A 17,041-nucleotide genomic window follows, 5' to 3' on the forward strand; every position below is an offset into this window, starting at 1 on the left:
GGCCTAGAGCCCATCTGACTTGTGACCAACACCTTCAAGGATGAGATCAGAAAAGAGACCATTTGGGACCAGTGAGATGGCTCAGAGAATAAAGGAGGTTGCTGCTAAGCCAGACGACCTGAGTTCAAATCCCAAGACACACATGGTAGAAGGAAACAATGAACAAGTGACGCTCATCAGTTGTCCTTTGTTCTTTAACACACACACACACACACACACAACACACACACAGACACACACACAGAGACACACACAACACACACACAGACACACACACAACACACACACACATACACAGACACACACACAGAAACACACATACACACACAACACACACACATACACATATACACACACAGAAACACACACACAACACACACACTCACACACACAACACACACACATACACAGACACACACACAGACACACACACACACAGACACACACACAGACACACACACACAAAACACACACACAGACACACACACAGACACACAACACACTCACACACAGACACACACACACAACACACTCACACACACACAGACACCCACAGACACACACACACACACACACAGACACACACAACACACTCACACACACACAGACACACACACACAGACACACACAGACACACACACACAGACACACAGACACACACTCACACACAGACACACACAGACACATACACAGACAAACACAGAGACACCCACACTCATACACGCACACTAAAATTTTAACATTATGTAAAAATAGTAAAAAGGAAAGCCATTTTCAGGATGCGAGACATTAAGTGCAATGCCTTTGGTATCGGAGTCAGTTACTAATGCCTCGCATGGCTTCTCTGCCAACCTTTCTGTTCCTTGTTTTCTGTGTGCTTCTTAGATATGGCAGCCTCATTAGTAGATGATTGCTGAGCCTTATTCTCAGTTTCCACTGGACTGTGGAGTTTTCCTACCTTTATTATTGTTATTAAAAACTGCATCTCAGACTTAGTCCTAGGTGTCTGAGTTGTCCCGACCCTTCATTGCTAACTTGGTTTTCACATACTGTGCTTGTTTAAATTGAACATCGCCTCTTTCTTTGTTTTTACTTTGTTTTCTTTGCTTCCTTACTAAGGCTTGATATAGTTACCAATGTTTCATAGCCATGAGTGCAAACCAGAGGGAAGGGGAAAAAACAGGCGCACATTTTCTTGGATACTATTGGTATTCCCCTTCATATGACCGTCATCAGAACTTCCCAACACTCTCACTGTTGGTCCGTTTAAAACTGTAATTATTGTACACAACAAATCAGACTGAGGGTAGCTCTCGCCTCTCATTTCTCTGTTGCACGACTCACAACCAGTTTGAGATCCCTATGGGCCACCTGGGGCTTATAAACCCTCATTCTTCTAGACATCCTGAGCCCTTTGTCCATCCACGTGTGAGTGCTAAAGGTCACATGTTGATTTTTCACAAATATGGAAAGAGTTTTAAGAAAGTCAAAAGTCATTCAGTTAATATGTGAACCTGGTCTGATTTTAATTGCCACTCAACCTAGGATACACAGAGAACAATAGGGAAAGCTTAAAGTCTTTTTAAAAGCACCTGCTTCCCTATAACATCTGATAGTGAAGTCCTCTCATTTTTATTCCATTTAAATTAATTTAATCTCTTCATCTCCACTACCGACCTGCTTTTGAGCCACCACTGCATCATTCTATACCACTGTCTTGTTTTGACTGATCTCCTAAATATTCCTGGAACATTATGGAACCTCATGTTCTCAAGCTTCAAAAGATACGCATATATAAGTACTCTTCTCTCTTAAAACATATGCACAGCTTACCCATCACCCAGTGAATCTAAACGTTACACTGTCTAGTTTTTATCAACAATCCACTCCCAATGCATGATAGCATAATTGGAATAAGGCCATTTCATTTCTGAAATGCAGGTATTACATTATAAAATCTTAGGAAAAAATCCACTTGATAGAGCAAACCTCCTAGGTATTATATCGCTCATCTTTAGCTGTGCACTGTCATAATGATTAGTGCTACATTATATTCCTATTCTCCCTTTCTATTCAGGAATGATACCATGTAATGTTACCACATCAGCTTTGTTTCTATGTCCTCAAATCCATCACCCAATCGTAGTCTCAAAGTACAGGTCAGAAAGCCTCTAATGTGCATGATGCAGCAAGGGCTAGCATGGGCACACACGTGTCTCTTCTGCTAACATGGGCACACAAGGGGCTCTTCCACAGTACTTTCTTTCTGGCCTTCCTAATATGTTTTTCCTCTATGTGAAATGATCATATAATTTAATTTTTTCTCAATATAAATTATAGCACAAAGTAAACTAATTGTTCCATCCAAGAATTTCCCTAGTCCCTTGCCACTCAGAATATGGCCTGCAAACATGTAACTGTGAGCATCTCCTGAGAACACGTTAAACAGGGCAGACCTTAGAGTCATCCTCGATGTACAAATGAGAATCTGCACTGTAAAAGGTTCATAGGTAATTTTGTGCAAAGTAAAAACTGCATAGCACTGAACTAGAACTTCTATCTAATGAGCTACTCAGCTGGAGATGGCTTTGCTATTTCAGACACATTTATTTATAAGGGCCTTTTGTCTGCAATGGAAGAAGATCGGGCTGTTCTTTTTAAATTTCTTGTCTCTGTTTTCTCTTTACTCAAAGTAATCCATTATCCTTGAACATCAAGTAGGAGTTCTCCTGAAGGATTTCCTTAATTTTTGCAAATCTAATTTGCTAAGTCTGTGCACAGACAAATACAAAGAAAATTAGCTGAATCCAATTGGGGACTCCATAAAAGTGAGCTACTGTGAGACCATCTCTGTCCAACAACTAAAACCATCCGCAGAGGACCTCTTAGCACTTTAGAATTACAGAATATCTAGACATTCGACAGATAGACACATATCACTCTGGTTATGCCTGAAAATGAGATTCTGTAATTTTGTGTCTGGAAGAAGTGGGAAAAATTGAAAGAACCTTTTCACACAGCTCATGCCCAGAACACAGAAAAAAAAAACAGAGTGTTAGCTGCTATGGTGAGCTGAGAATTGTTTACTCTAGACGTAAACATTCTGAAGTGCCTCCAGAAGAAAACATCTGTCCCTGAACTCTGAAGCTGCCTCTATCCGAGGCTGCTAGAATCTATTCTGTCAGATGAGATCTAGGCTCTACCAAACAGTAGTATCAATGGAGACGAGTACAGCACAACTCTCAACTGATGCTAATAAAGACATGCCTTTCTAGAAAGAAAGAAAGAAAGAAAGAAAGAAAGAAAGAAAGAAAGAAAGAAAGAAGGGAGGGAGGGAGGGAGGGAGGGAGGGAGGGAGGGAGGGAGGGAGGGTACAGAGAGTTCACTAGCATGATTTTTTGTGGAGAAGGGATTTGAAAGTTATTAGTCTACGGTTGCTATCTATTTGAATTTACAATCCATCACATGTACATTTCCACTTGAGCACTGCTACTAGTGCACATAAAATTATTTTTTTTCAGATTTGAGAACTTACGATCATAATTCTATGACAGCAAATTGCCGCCTCTGGCTGTAGACCAAAGATGAAGATATCCTGCCAGCAGTGACCTAGCAAGTTTGTTGCCAACATTTTTTGAATGATGGCTTCTACAGCAACATCTTTCCTAAATTAGTGACTTCCACAAATGGGAAGACAGGTTGCCCCTAGCTACGGTAATAAATTATAAGGTGATATGATGCAGAAAGAAAAAAGACATAAAAGGGATCCAGTTTTCAAGTCTGTTATCTCATAGTCGTTTTTGCTTAGTTGGTTGGCTTTGAATCAAAAGATACTCTACAACAGTAGCAAGCAATAGAGTATCGTATAGCAAACACTGTGAACCTGCTAGATACTCAACTGATTGGATGGACCAAAACATGTGTAAAGTAAGTAATTATTACTTGTTTCCATTTGCTTCTATCTTCTCACAATTCAGTAGTTGAGTTTTTCCTTAGAAACTTTGTAGCAAAAAAGTGTATATGAATGAATCCAAAATCTAGAATTTTACATTGTAGACAAAAGAAGCAATATCTAATTTATTTATCTAACAATTCCCTCAATTGGTGAATGGTAGCTGAGTCTAATTCATTAGAACTTACTTGAATCAAATATTTACACTTATTTTACCTTCAGATAAATATTTCAGGTCTCAAGATCTTCTAGTATATGGTAAATCTTCCAAGAATAAAACGAGTTCATTTTTATTCTGTGAAACTACTGAGATGGCCCTCGGTGATTATGAGGGTCCAATGAGGTAAGATGCATGACAGAACTTTGTAAGAAAAAACTAAAGTAAATGAAAGGTAAAATGCATACTTATAAATATAGAATGTGTGCAGAGTGTCAACTGTGAACACCCTAGAAAACTCATGAAAACATCTATTTACTGGGTTTTTACTTTTCAAAGTTTTATAACTTCCATAAGAGTTCTATAAAACCAAATAGTATTCAATAATTATAAAGCACACCATAGCTCAGGAATATAAACAGTGCAGATTGACCAGACTGAACTGTTTTGATAGACAAAAGACAATAGTCTGAGTCACGGCTGAGGAGGCAGACAATGACGAAGTCTACGGTTCCTACGTATGCTGTGTCAAGGAAAACTGGTCAAGGAGAAACCGCCTTTGAGCTGAAAGAAGACTTCAGTTCTACACAAACACCCTTCTAAACAACAAAGACTTACGGGCCCTCAGATAGCTGAGTCATGCCCAGGAGAGCAGGGTACAGCAGCTGGCACTCGGAACCAGAGACAAAGTAACTGCCCGCTCACCGCTCTTCTTTATTCTGTTCCAGTAAGCTGCGTTTACTCTTGTGGCCACGGGGTTTGTTTTCTAAAGCTCTTATGGTCTGCTCTGCAGATTCTGCAGCCCACCCTGACCGATGCTGAGTGATTTGCAGTGGCATGGAATTCCAATCCAAAGGAGCCAGCTGCCGTCTAACCCAGGCTCCCCTCATAAAAGGAACTGAACAAATAAAGAGATCTTATCCATCTCGTTCAAACTAAACTGTTTCCCAAGCAGGGAGAAGAGGAAATATCCATCTTAGTTAATATTGAAATGGTCCAGCTCCAGAACTAGCAAAGCTTCGTCAGAGCTTCAAGCTGAAAGCCAATGTTTTCCATTTCCTCTTGCTCTTTTGTGTGCTACAGGAAGTTGGCTCCAGGGTCCCTCATCTTCTCTGCACCTCTCAATTGCCTCATCACATTTACCAGACAATGCAAAGCTTTCCAATGAGCCAAACCCTAGAGGTGGTCAATGGAGGTAAAAGTTCTCCAGGGGGCCATTTCCCAGTGTACTCTACTCAACAGATGTTTCTTAAGCCCCTGTTGAACTGGTTAAAAATCAACAATAATGGTTCTTTTTGAAAGTCACACAGAAGGTTGAACACTAGTGCTATGATCTTAGATAAAGCATTTAAACTCTTGCAGCCTCTACTTCACTGCCTGTTAATGGTGCCTTTTCATATCTTTTAATAGTCTAAGGCTTTGGGGTACAATAATATCATAATTTTCCACAGGATCATATTGAAAATAGTTTATGGTGCTATATGACCCTCATGAAAATCCCTTCAGGCTTGCACGGTACTTATTACACTTATGCCACTTAGAGGGAGGAGATTTCTTTCCAGTTGTTGATGGTTAATAAGGGGAAAGCTAATATTGTCAATGAGACTCCTAAGAGTCTCCGAAATAGCTTCTCAATCTCAATATTATAACATTTGGATGTTAGAATAAACAATGAGAATGTAGCATACACATACACATGCATGCACACGCACACACACACACACACACACACACACACACACACACACACCCATATTTTCTTACAATTTGAAGTGCTGGGGATTGAACCTGTGTCTTATGAGTGCTAAACAAGTACTTCACCACTCAAATGTACCTCAAATCCAGAATGCAAATATTTTAAAAGCTGAAGTCATGACTTTTTAGAGCTGCATACTTGTAATGACTACAAGCATTAAATAGGCCAGGTTGAAGATTTTAAAAGACTGAATTTGCTATACCACTTAACAGCTTTGATTGTCTCTATTCTTTAAGCCAGGGTCTAATGGGAGTGATTGGAAAGAGGTTATGGGTATCCAAGTTTGGTTCTTAAGTGAGCCTGATAGCTGTGAAATGTAGCCCAAACCAGTCTCAACTTCTGTAGGATCAGCATTTAGCCTGGACCTACTACTGTTCCTTTGCCTCTTCTGAGATTCTGATCTGCCAGGTATGGGTTAAAATGACATGTTCTAGAGGTTAAATCTGTAATGCCCAGTTATAGTCCTTCAAGAGCTCACACCACCAGCCCTCCAAATCACATGCCAAGGTCAATTAGTTGAATTGAAAGCTGATATATATGTAAATATTTAGCTTTCAAAGGCTTTGCTTCCTAAAGAATGTACAAATGTATCAACAATAACCTACTGAAATAATGTTTATCTAGTATTCAAAACCAATTATTGAAATTGATCCATTTGTTTCATTTATTTCTTAATAGAGAGTAACTACATCATTTTAAATAAGTATATAATAACAATGAAAAAGGCCAGGAATTTGAAAGAGCTGGAGGTTGGTACATGGGAAATATTTAAGTAATATTTTAAAATTTTTATGTGCTGATTACTTCTGTCATTCAAAATATACTACTATTGCTTAGCATAGATTTAGACCATTTAGATGCTAACTCTCATGTGTGACTCTCTTTCATCCACACATCCAGAAGTTACCCCATATTATCTTCGTTGATCTCCTTGAACCGTTTGGGATCCTTCTCATCAAGATGTGATCTCTCAAATTCAAATCACATTTTTTTTCTGACTCAGTTCAATCTCTTGTAGCACTATTGTCTAGAGTTAATGGTAGGTACAATCTAGACATTGTCTTGTGTTGTCACCTAACGTGCAGCCACCGTGTGGCTTTACTAAAACAGCAGTAAACTTTGTTAGACACGTCAGCAAACATTATCTCTCCATTCCCGTTCTCCATTTCTTGAGAAATTAGAATGCTCAAAGCAGGTAAATCACTTAGAGCAAGATACATACCAGTTGACTCTCAGATGTTGTAGAGGATGATGACGAAAGATTTGCCTAAAATTATAAACATGATGGTTATTAGTGAAATTAACTATTTAGTAAAAAAAAAAATGTCTGTTCTAAATGTTGTAAGTATTTCACTGGAACAATGCATGGTCATTGTAGGACACTGAAAAATATAAAGGAAATAGAAATGCATTGTATCAAGAAATGGTCCTTTTGAGCAGTGTGGCACATGGCCTTGGCTCTTTAGCTCACAAAGCAGAAAGTATGCTGTTTTTCTTCTTGTCTAATGATCTTTTAAGTATCACCATATGATGCCAATGATTCCTCACCATTAGATAGCATCTTCTGTTTGCTCAGTCCATATTTTATTTAAGCATATCATTATTGTTGATAATCATGTTTACTTACATGAGAATAAAAAACAAGGTGGATTTTTCTCAAAACATATTTATATAAGAGAAAAGCACAACAAGACGCCCCCCATGGCATTAAAGTGGAAATTGCTTTCAAATTTCTTTACAGATCTTGTTAATATTATCTCTTTGTCATTGGTACCTACATTTCAGTCGTTTCACGGGAACTTAATTTTTGTCTTTTTATTAAATTGTATTTAGGTAAGAGTATTAACCTAAGATCGCCCTCTGCATGAGTCTTGCATGTGTGCATAGTGCAGCTGATAGAACACACTTCACTCACCAATTGTCCATTGAATCTTTCAACCTGCTCAGCTGAAACCTAGTGCTCATGATGATGTCTCCCTCCCCAGCACCGCTACAAATGCCAATCTTCTTCTTACTGAAGTAAATACTTCCTTTTCAGATTCTACTTCCACGATTTTTTTCCTGCAATTTTTTTTTGTTTCGTCTGTACTTGCAAAATAATTAAAATAGCCTCAGAATTCCAAGGGAATAGCATTTTTCTTTTTTTTTTTTCTTTTTTTTTTAATCTTTTTTTTTTTATTAACTTGAGTATTTCTTATATACATTTCGAGTGTTATTCCCTTTCCCAGTCTCCGGGCAAACATCCCCCTCCCCCCTCCCCTTTCTTATCGGTGTTCCCCTCCCCACCCTCCCCCAATTGTCCCCCTCCCCCCAACAGTCCAGTTCACTGGGGGTTCAGTCTTAGCATTTTTCTATCCCATTGGCACTGCCTTCTGTTGTTGCTCTTAAGGTAAGCCATAACTTGGTGATCAGGTCTTTGCAACTAGTCGGTATTCTACATTTTTCTTAAGGGCATTATGTGCCTCGCTGTGATCTTCCTGGAGGCTGGGGATTATAGGGGTGAACCGAACAGAGCAAAGGTAAGGAGATGACGTTGAAGGAAGGCGCTGACGAAGCTTCATTCATGCTGGGTCTGAGTCATCAGCCGTACTGTCTAGGGCTGTAGCTACAAATATCACATTCTTCACAACTACTAAAGTCTATTTTAAAAATTACAGCCACATACAAATCATAGAATTTGGTAAGGAGATAAAATTGTTGATTATTTTGATCAAAGTTCGATTATTTTGATCAAAGTTTGTATAATATATGCACAGATTGGACATCGCATTGTATTCCATGGATATAAAATTAATTGTCAATTAAAGATAAGTATAAATTTTCATAAAATAATGTAGTAGACTTTTAGTAAGTCTACATTTTTAACATCAAAGAAATTCTGTTAGCTGTATTTTCTGGTTGGTTAGTTTGGGTTTGGGGTGTGTTGTTTGTTTGTTTGTTTTCTAGGGTCTCATTAGAGCCTAAGGTGGGTTCAACCTCATGACCTTCCCACTCAGCCTCCAAGTACTGGCAACAGAGTAATGTGCAACCTTGTCCTACTTACAATTAGGTTACAAAACAACCAAGAGTGAAGGACTACAGTGTGACTACCTCTGAAAGACAAATGACTACACAGGACCCCAGCTAACCTAGCCAACCTTGGAGAGACTAATTTGGTTCCTAAAGATGTAATGCCAAAGTCACAAAGTGCCACCAGGCTCCTTAGTCTCTGTCTGGAGTTCCATTTCCTCGGAAGCCATATTGGAGACATTGTAAAGTTGCGTAGGATGATATCCTCAAGTGAATGTAAGACATAGAACTGATTCTGTGCTCCTCTATTCTGTCCTCGTAATGATAGTGGAGCAAAGCTCGATGGTAGCCTCCCTCCTCCCTCAGCCCCTTTCACACACATATGCACTGCAGCAGCACATGTGGACAGGAAAACAAGTAAGTGAGGATAATTGGCAGAGTAGCTTTTCTTGCTTCTGTTGTGTTCAACTCTTCCTATAATTCATCATTCTCTGGCCTCATCCTCTGGAAGCAGATCTGGACCTCACATGGGATTTCAGTTACCCTTTCCCCTAAGATCTATGCCTTCCCTGAACAGCACCTGAGTCACTCCAGCATAGCAACGCCCGCAAGCATAGCAACAAGAAGAATGTGGGAGCTGCGTAAATGAGAGAAGATGACCTTTATTTGAATATCTGTGTATAGAGTGGGAAATATTCTTAATAAGGTTTGACACTTTTTCAATATATTGTGATATTTAGGAATCAATATTCTTCTGCTGTAATGACATTTTCCATCCCATGAGCTCATTAAAATGAGATCTTACCTATAAACTATCATATATTTGATAATGTTGTACCATTTATTTTTATAGAACTTAAAAGTAATTCATGAAATGTAAAAAAAAATTCATGAAATAAGTTATCATCAAATAGAATGTTACTCTAAAGCCAAGGTTTTTTTTTCTTTTTGATAAATTCGTTAGAAGCACAAATATTCTATTTTCTAAGATTGAATTTTATTAAGAGTGCATGCTGTGATTTTTAAATTACATGAGTGAAATAGATTTATACAGGTGATAGTCCATAAAAATAATAAGGGCAGATGTAAAGTGGAGAAAATTTTCCTTCCAAAGACTAAAGACTGAATGAAAACTGAAGCAGTGTTTAATATAAAATTTATTATTTCACATAGAGAACAGAAACTGCCTCAGAATGAATGCTGGGATACATCTCAATGGTAGAACACTGGCCTACCATATACAAGTACCTGGGTTTGATTCCTAGCAATAGAAGAAGACAGGAGAGGACGCTGGTTATTTTATAATAATGAAACACCACATAGGACTCATTGATACTTTAAATGAACTAAAGTTTATCTGCCACTGGCTGTTGTTGCTTAATTTAGCATCTGTTTAATAGTCAGATAAAATACTATTGATAACTGATCTATTCAGTCCTACAAAAGACCTAACACTACATGTTCAATATGTTGTTAGCCCTATTGTGATTCTATTACACTTAAGTTTATCTCAACTAAATTACTTAAAAAAAGCCTTTGCCTCAAGCATACGTTGGGAGAAGCAATAGGAAACCTTTAATTAACCTAAACACATGAGGGGGATTGATCCAGTCTCATCCTAAAACACTGTAAGAGAGTAGACAATTTGTAAAGAAACACTGTCCACTAATTTCACCTCTTCCCTCCCTTTATTCCTTTACCTTATTCCCTTCCTTTCTTCCCTCTTTCCCTCCCTTCTCCTCTTGTTGTCCACCATTTTTTCTTTCTCTCTTTCTGAGAGTCTTCTACCCAAGATTCACACAAAATAAATGTTTATAAAGCACTTTTTTATTTAATTAAGCTGTTGCAATAATCACAGGAAAGTTAAAAATCCCGTGATCATCCTGACATACTCCAGGAAGTGCCCATTCTCTCTCTTTTTTAATTATTCTTTTTATTTAATTTTACATTCCAGATTCTATTCCTCCCCTGTCCATCCCAGGCTGTTCCACATCCTATACCTACTCCCCACCCCCACCCCCCCACACACAGTCTCCACAACAATGTCCCCACCCCACCAGACCTCTACACTTCCTGGGACCTCCAGTCTCTTGAGGGTTAGGTGCAACTTCTCTGACTGAACCCAGGCCCCAGAGTCCTCTGCTGTATGTGTGTTGGAGGCCTCATTTCAGCTGGTGTATGCTGCCTGGTGGTGATCCAGTGTCTGAGAGATCTTGGGGGTCCAGGTTAATTGAGACTGCTGGTTCTCCTACAGGGTTGCCCTCCTCCTCAGCTTCCTCCAGCTTTTCCCTAATTTAACCACAGGGGTCAGCAGCTTCTGTTTATCTGACTCTTTGAACTGTTTGTTGGGTCTTTTAGAGGGCAGTCACCATAGGTCCCTTTTTGTGAGCACCCCATAGCCTCAGTAATGGTGTCAGGACTTGGGGTCTCCCCTTGAGCTGGATCCCACTTTGGGCCTGTCTGTCTCTTTTATACCATTCAATTCTCTGGCCTGTTCCCTCTATTTCTGTAAGAAAGTGAACATCTCATTTGTTATGTTAGTTGCTTGTGGTCTCCATGAGCATTTGCATCTCAGAAGTAAGGACCTTGCCATTGCAGTCACCTCCCTCAAGCCAGGGACACCTCAATGACGTGTACCATAAATAGTTGTCAAATCAATGAATAAGGCAGGAAACCGGACACAAGAGTCGGGAGATTCTAACTAGCTTTCTCACTACTGATGATCCCTGGATTAGGTTTGAGACTAGGGATTTAGTGTGTTTTGACGCTTGCTGGGAGTATCCTCAAGGGCAGCACAGTTCTCTCTGTGACCTTCATCCTGCCCTTGCTTTGTCCTCTCTGTGGTACACTGGCTGGTGAGCTGCCTCATCTTTTGAATGGAGTCTAGGACTATCTTCAAAGCTAATGAAACAAGGAGTCTTGCCATGCATAATACTGTGTACATGCCTAATGTCCCCAAGAGTGAAATACTAAAATTTTAGTCCACAGACTTCTCAAAGCTGTCCTGACAGGACAGGGAAGAAAACTAAAATGAGACTTAATGAAGTAAAAACTATTCGATTTGTACTTTGATGAAACATCATGTGTTTTATCCATTATGTTAAGTTTTCAAAAATGAATTATTGCCTTGTTCATTTTTTAAAAGTCAGAATATATTGTGTTTAAGACAGATGGTTGATGTAAGAGGACGGCCTAAAGCTAAACGGAACTTCTTATCCTAAAAGCTGTATTATTTTTTTCTTACAGTAAATGCATCAGCTGTCATTTAGTAATTACAGCAACAGCAGCTGTGTGTTGGTAAGTATCAGTTGTCTATAAGTTGACACCAAAAAACCAACTGATTTTATCTGCCATTATAAAAGGTCCTCTTCCAAAAGATATATCTATGAAAGATGTGGACATATTTAAGACGCCACATGTTTAAATGTTATGCTGTAAGAGAAAGTAAAAACCAAAGCTTCTTTCTCAAGAAACAAAATTTAAGATCAAGTATCTCAGTAGAATTAAAATTATATTCGTTCTACTCTAATCCTGAATTTGTTTAATGATTCACAGGTCACTTAAAATGACTCACAAGGTACAGAGATGGAAAATAACCTTTAACTAGGTCTGACAATAAAGAACCTTTTAAGTGCCTGGGTGGATGGCTTAGTGAATTAAATGATTGCCGTGAAAGCCCGAGGACCCCAGGCCTCACCTGTACCCTCGCCAGGCACAAGCTACCTGTATCCTCAGAGCTCAGGAGCCAGCGATCCTGGATCCAGCTGACTAGCTAGCCTGGTTGAAGTGTCAACCTCCCGGTTCAAGTGGGAGCCCCTGCTCTGGTAAATGAAATGGAAACTCCTGATAGCGACCTCCGGCCTCCACACCCACACAAGTGTAGTCCTTACAGACGAGTCCACATGCAAAAATAAATGCAAAGCTTAAAATAATAATTTAAAATAACCTATGGAGATTGAAGCATCCCTTCCAGAAATATTGCAGCTGCTATTACAGTAAGATGCCTCCCCAGGGTGTAGGTAGCTAAATGTGAAGGGTGGTCTACTCTATGAAACTGGAATAGTTGATGGGAAAGGTTAGCAAGAAAACTATTTCTTGGGGCCAGTCCTTATACCACAGAATATATATATAAATTACACACAAAAATGTATATTTTTAAATAATGATGTTGCCTGCAACCACTAAAGAATCAAGCAACTGGAATTATGAGGCCTCTAGTGTTCTAACAATAAATAGGTATAAGAGAAGGGAGGAGGCAAAAATGAAGGGGGAAGGAAGAGAGGCACTATCAGTTATGAATAACTCCATTGTGTTAATCATGGCTCTAAGGGCTGTTCACATAAGGACTATATAAACCTTAAATTAGTCAAATGAGGACACTATGAGCATTCCCTGTGAAAACGAAGGCACAGTAAGATAGAGTAAGTGATCCTCCTCAGAAGCAACGGTTTCCTTCAGGGTCTAGCCTACGAATGTCTCCAGTCTTCTAGAGCATTCCTCCAAAGGGCTTCCAGTAATAATGGAAACTGACAGCAAACGCTTCCAGGAAACGCTCTGAACCATGTTCCTGCCACATCCTGTAAACATCATTTCCCGAATGCGATAAAATTTAATAATTTCACTGAGCGTACTGTGCGCCTTAGGGAGATCCAAATGAAGGCAGAAAGGTGTGAAGTGCACTGATGGCATGGCACACAACCCACATTTAATAACTATTTATCCTCGTTAATGACGAAAACTGCAGATTAGAGAAAACAGCGCGTGCTGTAAAGGGAGTGGTTTAACGGTTTATTTTAAATTAGAGGTGTAGTACTTGCTAGGAAACTGTCTTGTCTGTAGCAGAATATGTTGGTGAGGAAGCAGTTGGGGACCGCAATCATGCCATGAGTGACAGGAATGTGTAAGGGTCTATGTGCATAACGTACTAACTAAGCCAGGCCAGCATCATTCGAGTGAAGCACTTGAGTTCATACCTACACGTCTGTTGGTGTAAGTATTCTTCCTTAAGGGATACAGATCGAAAAAGAAGAGGTCAAAATATCACTATTTGCAGACGACATGATAGTATATTTAAGTGATCCCAAAAGTTCCACCAGAGAACTACTAAAGCTGATAAACAACTTCAGCAAAGTGGCTGGGTATAAAATTAACTCAAATAAATCAGTTGCCTTCCTCTATACAAAAGAGAAACAAGCCGAGAAAGAAATTAGGGAAACGACACCCTTCATAATAGACCCAAATAATATAAAGTACCTCGGTGTGACTTTAACCAAGCAAGTAAAAGATCTGTACAATAAGAACTTCAAGACACTGAGGAAAGAAATTGAAGAAGACCTCAGAAGATGGAAAGATCTCCCATGCTCATGGATTGGCAGGATTAATATAGTAAAAATGGCCATTTTACCAAAAGCAATCTACAGATTCAATGCAATCCCCATCAAAATACCAATCCAATTCTTCAAAGAGTTAGACAGAACAATTTGCAAATTCATCTGGAATAACAAAAAACCCAGGATAGCTAAAGCTATCCTCAACAATAAGAGGACTTCAGGGGGAATCACTATCCCTGAACTCAAGCAGTATTACAGAGCAATAGTGATAAAAACTGCATGGTATTGGTACAGAGACAGACAGATAGACCAATGGAATAGAATTGAAGACCCAGAAATGAACCCACACACCTATGGTCACTTGATTTTTGACAAAGGAGCCAAAACCATCCAATGGAAAAAAGATAGCATTTTCAGCAAATGGTGCTGGTTCAACTGGAGGGCAACATGTAGAAGAATGCAGATCGATCCATGCTTATCACCCTGTACAAAGCTTAAGTCCAAGTGGATCAAGGATCTCCACATCAAACCAGACACACTCAAACTAATAGAAGAAAAACTAGGGAAGCATCTGGAACACATGGGCACTGGAAAAAATTTCCTGAACAAAACACCAATGGCTTATGCTCTAAGATCAAGAATCGACAAATGGGATCTCATAAAACTGCAAAGCTTCTGTAAAGCAAAGGACACTGTGGTTAGGACAAAACGACAACCAACAGATTGGGAAAAGATCTTTACCAATCCTATAACAGATAGAGGCCTTATATCCAAAATATACAAAGAACTCAAGAAGTTAGACCGCAGGGAAACAAATAACCCTATTAAAAAATGGGGTTCAGAGCTGAACAAAGAATTCACAGCTGAGGAATGCCGAATGGCTGAGAAACACCTAAAGAAATGTTCAACATCTTTAGTCATAAGGGAAATGCAAATCAAAACAACCCTGAGATTTCACCTCACACCAGTGAGAATGGCTAAGATCAAAAACTCAGGTGACAGCAGATGCTGGCGAGGATGTGGAGAAAGAGGAACACTCCTCCATTGTTGGTGGGATTGCAGACTGGTAAAACCATTCTGGAAATCAGTCTGGAGGTTCCTCAGAAAATTGGACATTGAACTGCCTGAGGATCCAGCCATACCTCTCTTGGGCATATACCCAAAAGATGCCTCAACATATAAAAGAGACACGTGCTCCACTATGTTCATCGCAGCCTTATTTATAATAGCCAGAAACTGGAAAGAACCCAGATGCCCTTCAACAGAGGAATGGATACAGAAAATGTGGTACATCTACACAATGGAATATTACTCAGCTATCAAAAACAATGAGTTTATGAAATTCGTAGGCAAATGGTTGGAACTGGAAAATATCATCCTGAGTGAGCTAACCCACTCACAGAAAGACATACATGGTATGCACTCATTGATAAGTGGCTATTAGCCCAAATGCTTGAATTACCCTAGATCCCTAGAACAAACGAAACTCAAGACGGATGATCAAAATGTGAATGCTTCACTCCTTCTTTAAATGAGGAAAAAGAATACCCTTGGCAGGGAAGGGAGAGGCAAAGATTAAAACAGAGACTGAAGGAACACCCATTCAGAGCCTGCCCCACAGGTGGCCCATACATATACAGCCACCCAATTAGACAAGATGGATGAAGCAAAGAAGTGCAGACCGACAGGAGCCGGATGTAGATCGCTCCTGAGAGACACAGCCAGAATACAGCAAATACAGAGGCGAATGCCAGCAGCAAACCACTGAACTGAGAATAGGTCCCCCGTTGAAGGAATCAGAGAAAGAACTGGAAGAGCTTGAAGGTGCTCGAGACCCCAAAAGTACAACAATGTCAAGCAACCAGAGCTTCCAGGGACTAAGCCACTACCTAAAGACTATACATGGACTGACCCTGGACTCTGTCCCCATAGGTAGCAATGAATATCCTAGTAAGAGCACCAGTGGAAGGGGAAGCCCTGGGTCCTGCTAAGACTGAACCCCCAGTGAACTAGACTATGCGGGGAGGGTGGCAATGGGGGGAGGTTTGGGAGGGGAACACCCACAAGGAAGGGGAGGGGGGAGGGTGATGTCTGTCCGGAAACCGGGAAAGGGAATAACACTTGAAATGTATATAAGAAATACTCAAGATAATAAATAAAATAAAATAAAATAAAATAAAATTAAATTAAATTAAATTAAAAAAAAGAAGTAGGTTATGTGCATATCTCAGTTTTTAAAACAGCATATGATATTACAAACTTTATTTTCATTTAGAGAGAAAATTGTTCGCAATTGCTCAATATTTGTTAACAATAGGGAAGAAATAAAATGTTGAATTTTGCATCTAAAAAAAAAAGTATTCTTCCTTAAGATTTATTTATATGTGTATGAGTGTATGTTTACATGCCACATGAATGCCTTCCAGAGGCCAAAAAATAATAGCATCAGATCCCCTGGAATTGTGGTCACAGCCACCTGTGAGGTACCACGTGGGAGCTGGAAACCAAACCTGAATGGTCTATAGGAGCCGACAATGCCCTCATCCCCTAAGCCATTGCTCCAGATCCCTGGTTAATTTTATTTTTCAAAGGCAGACACTGAATTACTTGTTAATCTAAGCACAGGAAAGCAACAAACTAATCATTCGATTAAACTGATAATTCCTTTGGACATGGACTAACCTCAATGTGTCAAGCATATGAGTTGACTGTTTCTTAAACACAGAAGCAGTTCTTATAAAAATAAACGTCCTCTAAGCTTCGAGAATTATAGGTACAAAGGGTAGGTGATATAGTTCTGTTTGTTTAGTTAAGTGAATTAGGCAATAATTCGTTTA

At 39.4% G+C, this 17,041-nt stretch overlaps 1 protein-coding gene across 22 annotated transcripts in view; it reads right to left on the reverse strand.

Moving 5' to 3' along the window:
* The window catches only part of Mlip (muscular LMNA-interacting protein), a 269,627-nt gene that overhangs the window by 67,716 nt on the left and 184,870 nt on the right, over positions 1 to 17,041 (reverse strand). For all 22 annotated transcript variants that reach the window (XM_039082515.2, XM_039082514.2, XM_063266137.1 and 19 more), the window contains one exon: positions 7,088 to 7,132. In XM_039082515.2, the coding sequence (XP_038938443.1) occupies positions 7,088 to 7,132 (45 nt within the window). The remainder of the gene's footprint in view (positions 1 to 7,087; positions 7,133 to 17,041) is intronic.

The sequence above is a fragment of the Rattus norvegicus genome, chromosome 8, assembly GCF_036323735.1.
Source record: "Rattus norvegicus strain BN/NHsdMcwi chromosome 8, GRCr8, whole genome shotgun sequence".
In the NCBI taxonomy this organism is placed as follows: Eukaryota; Metazoa; Chordata; class Mammalia; order Rodentia; family Muridae; genus Rattus; species Rattus norvegicus.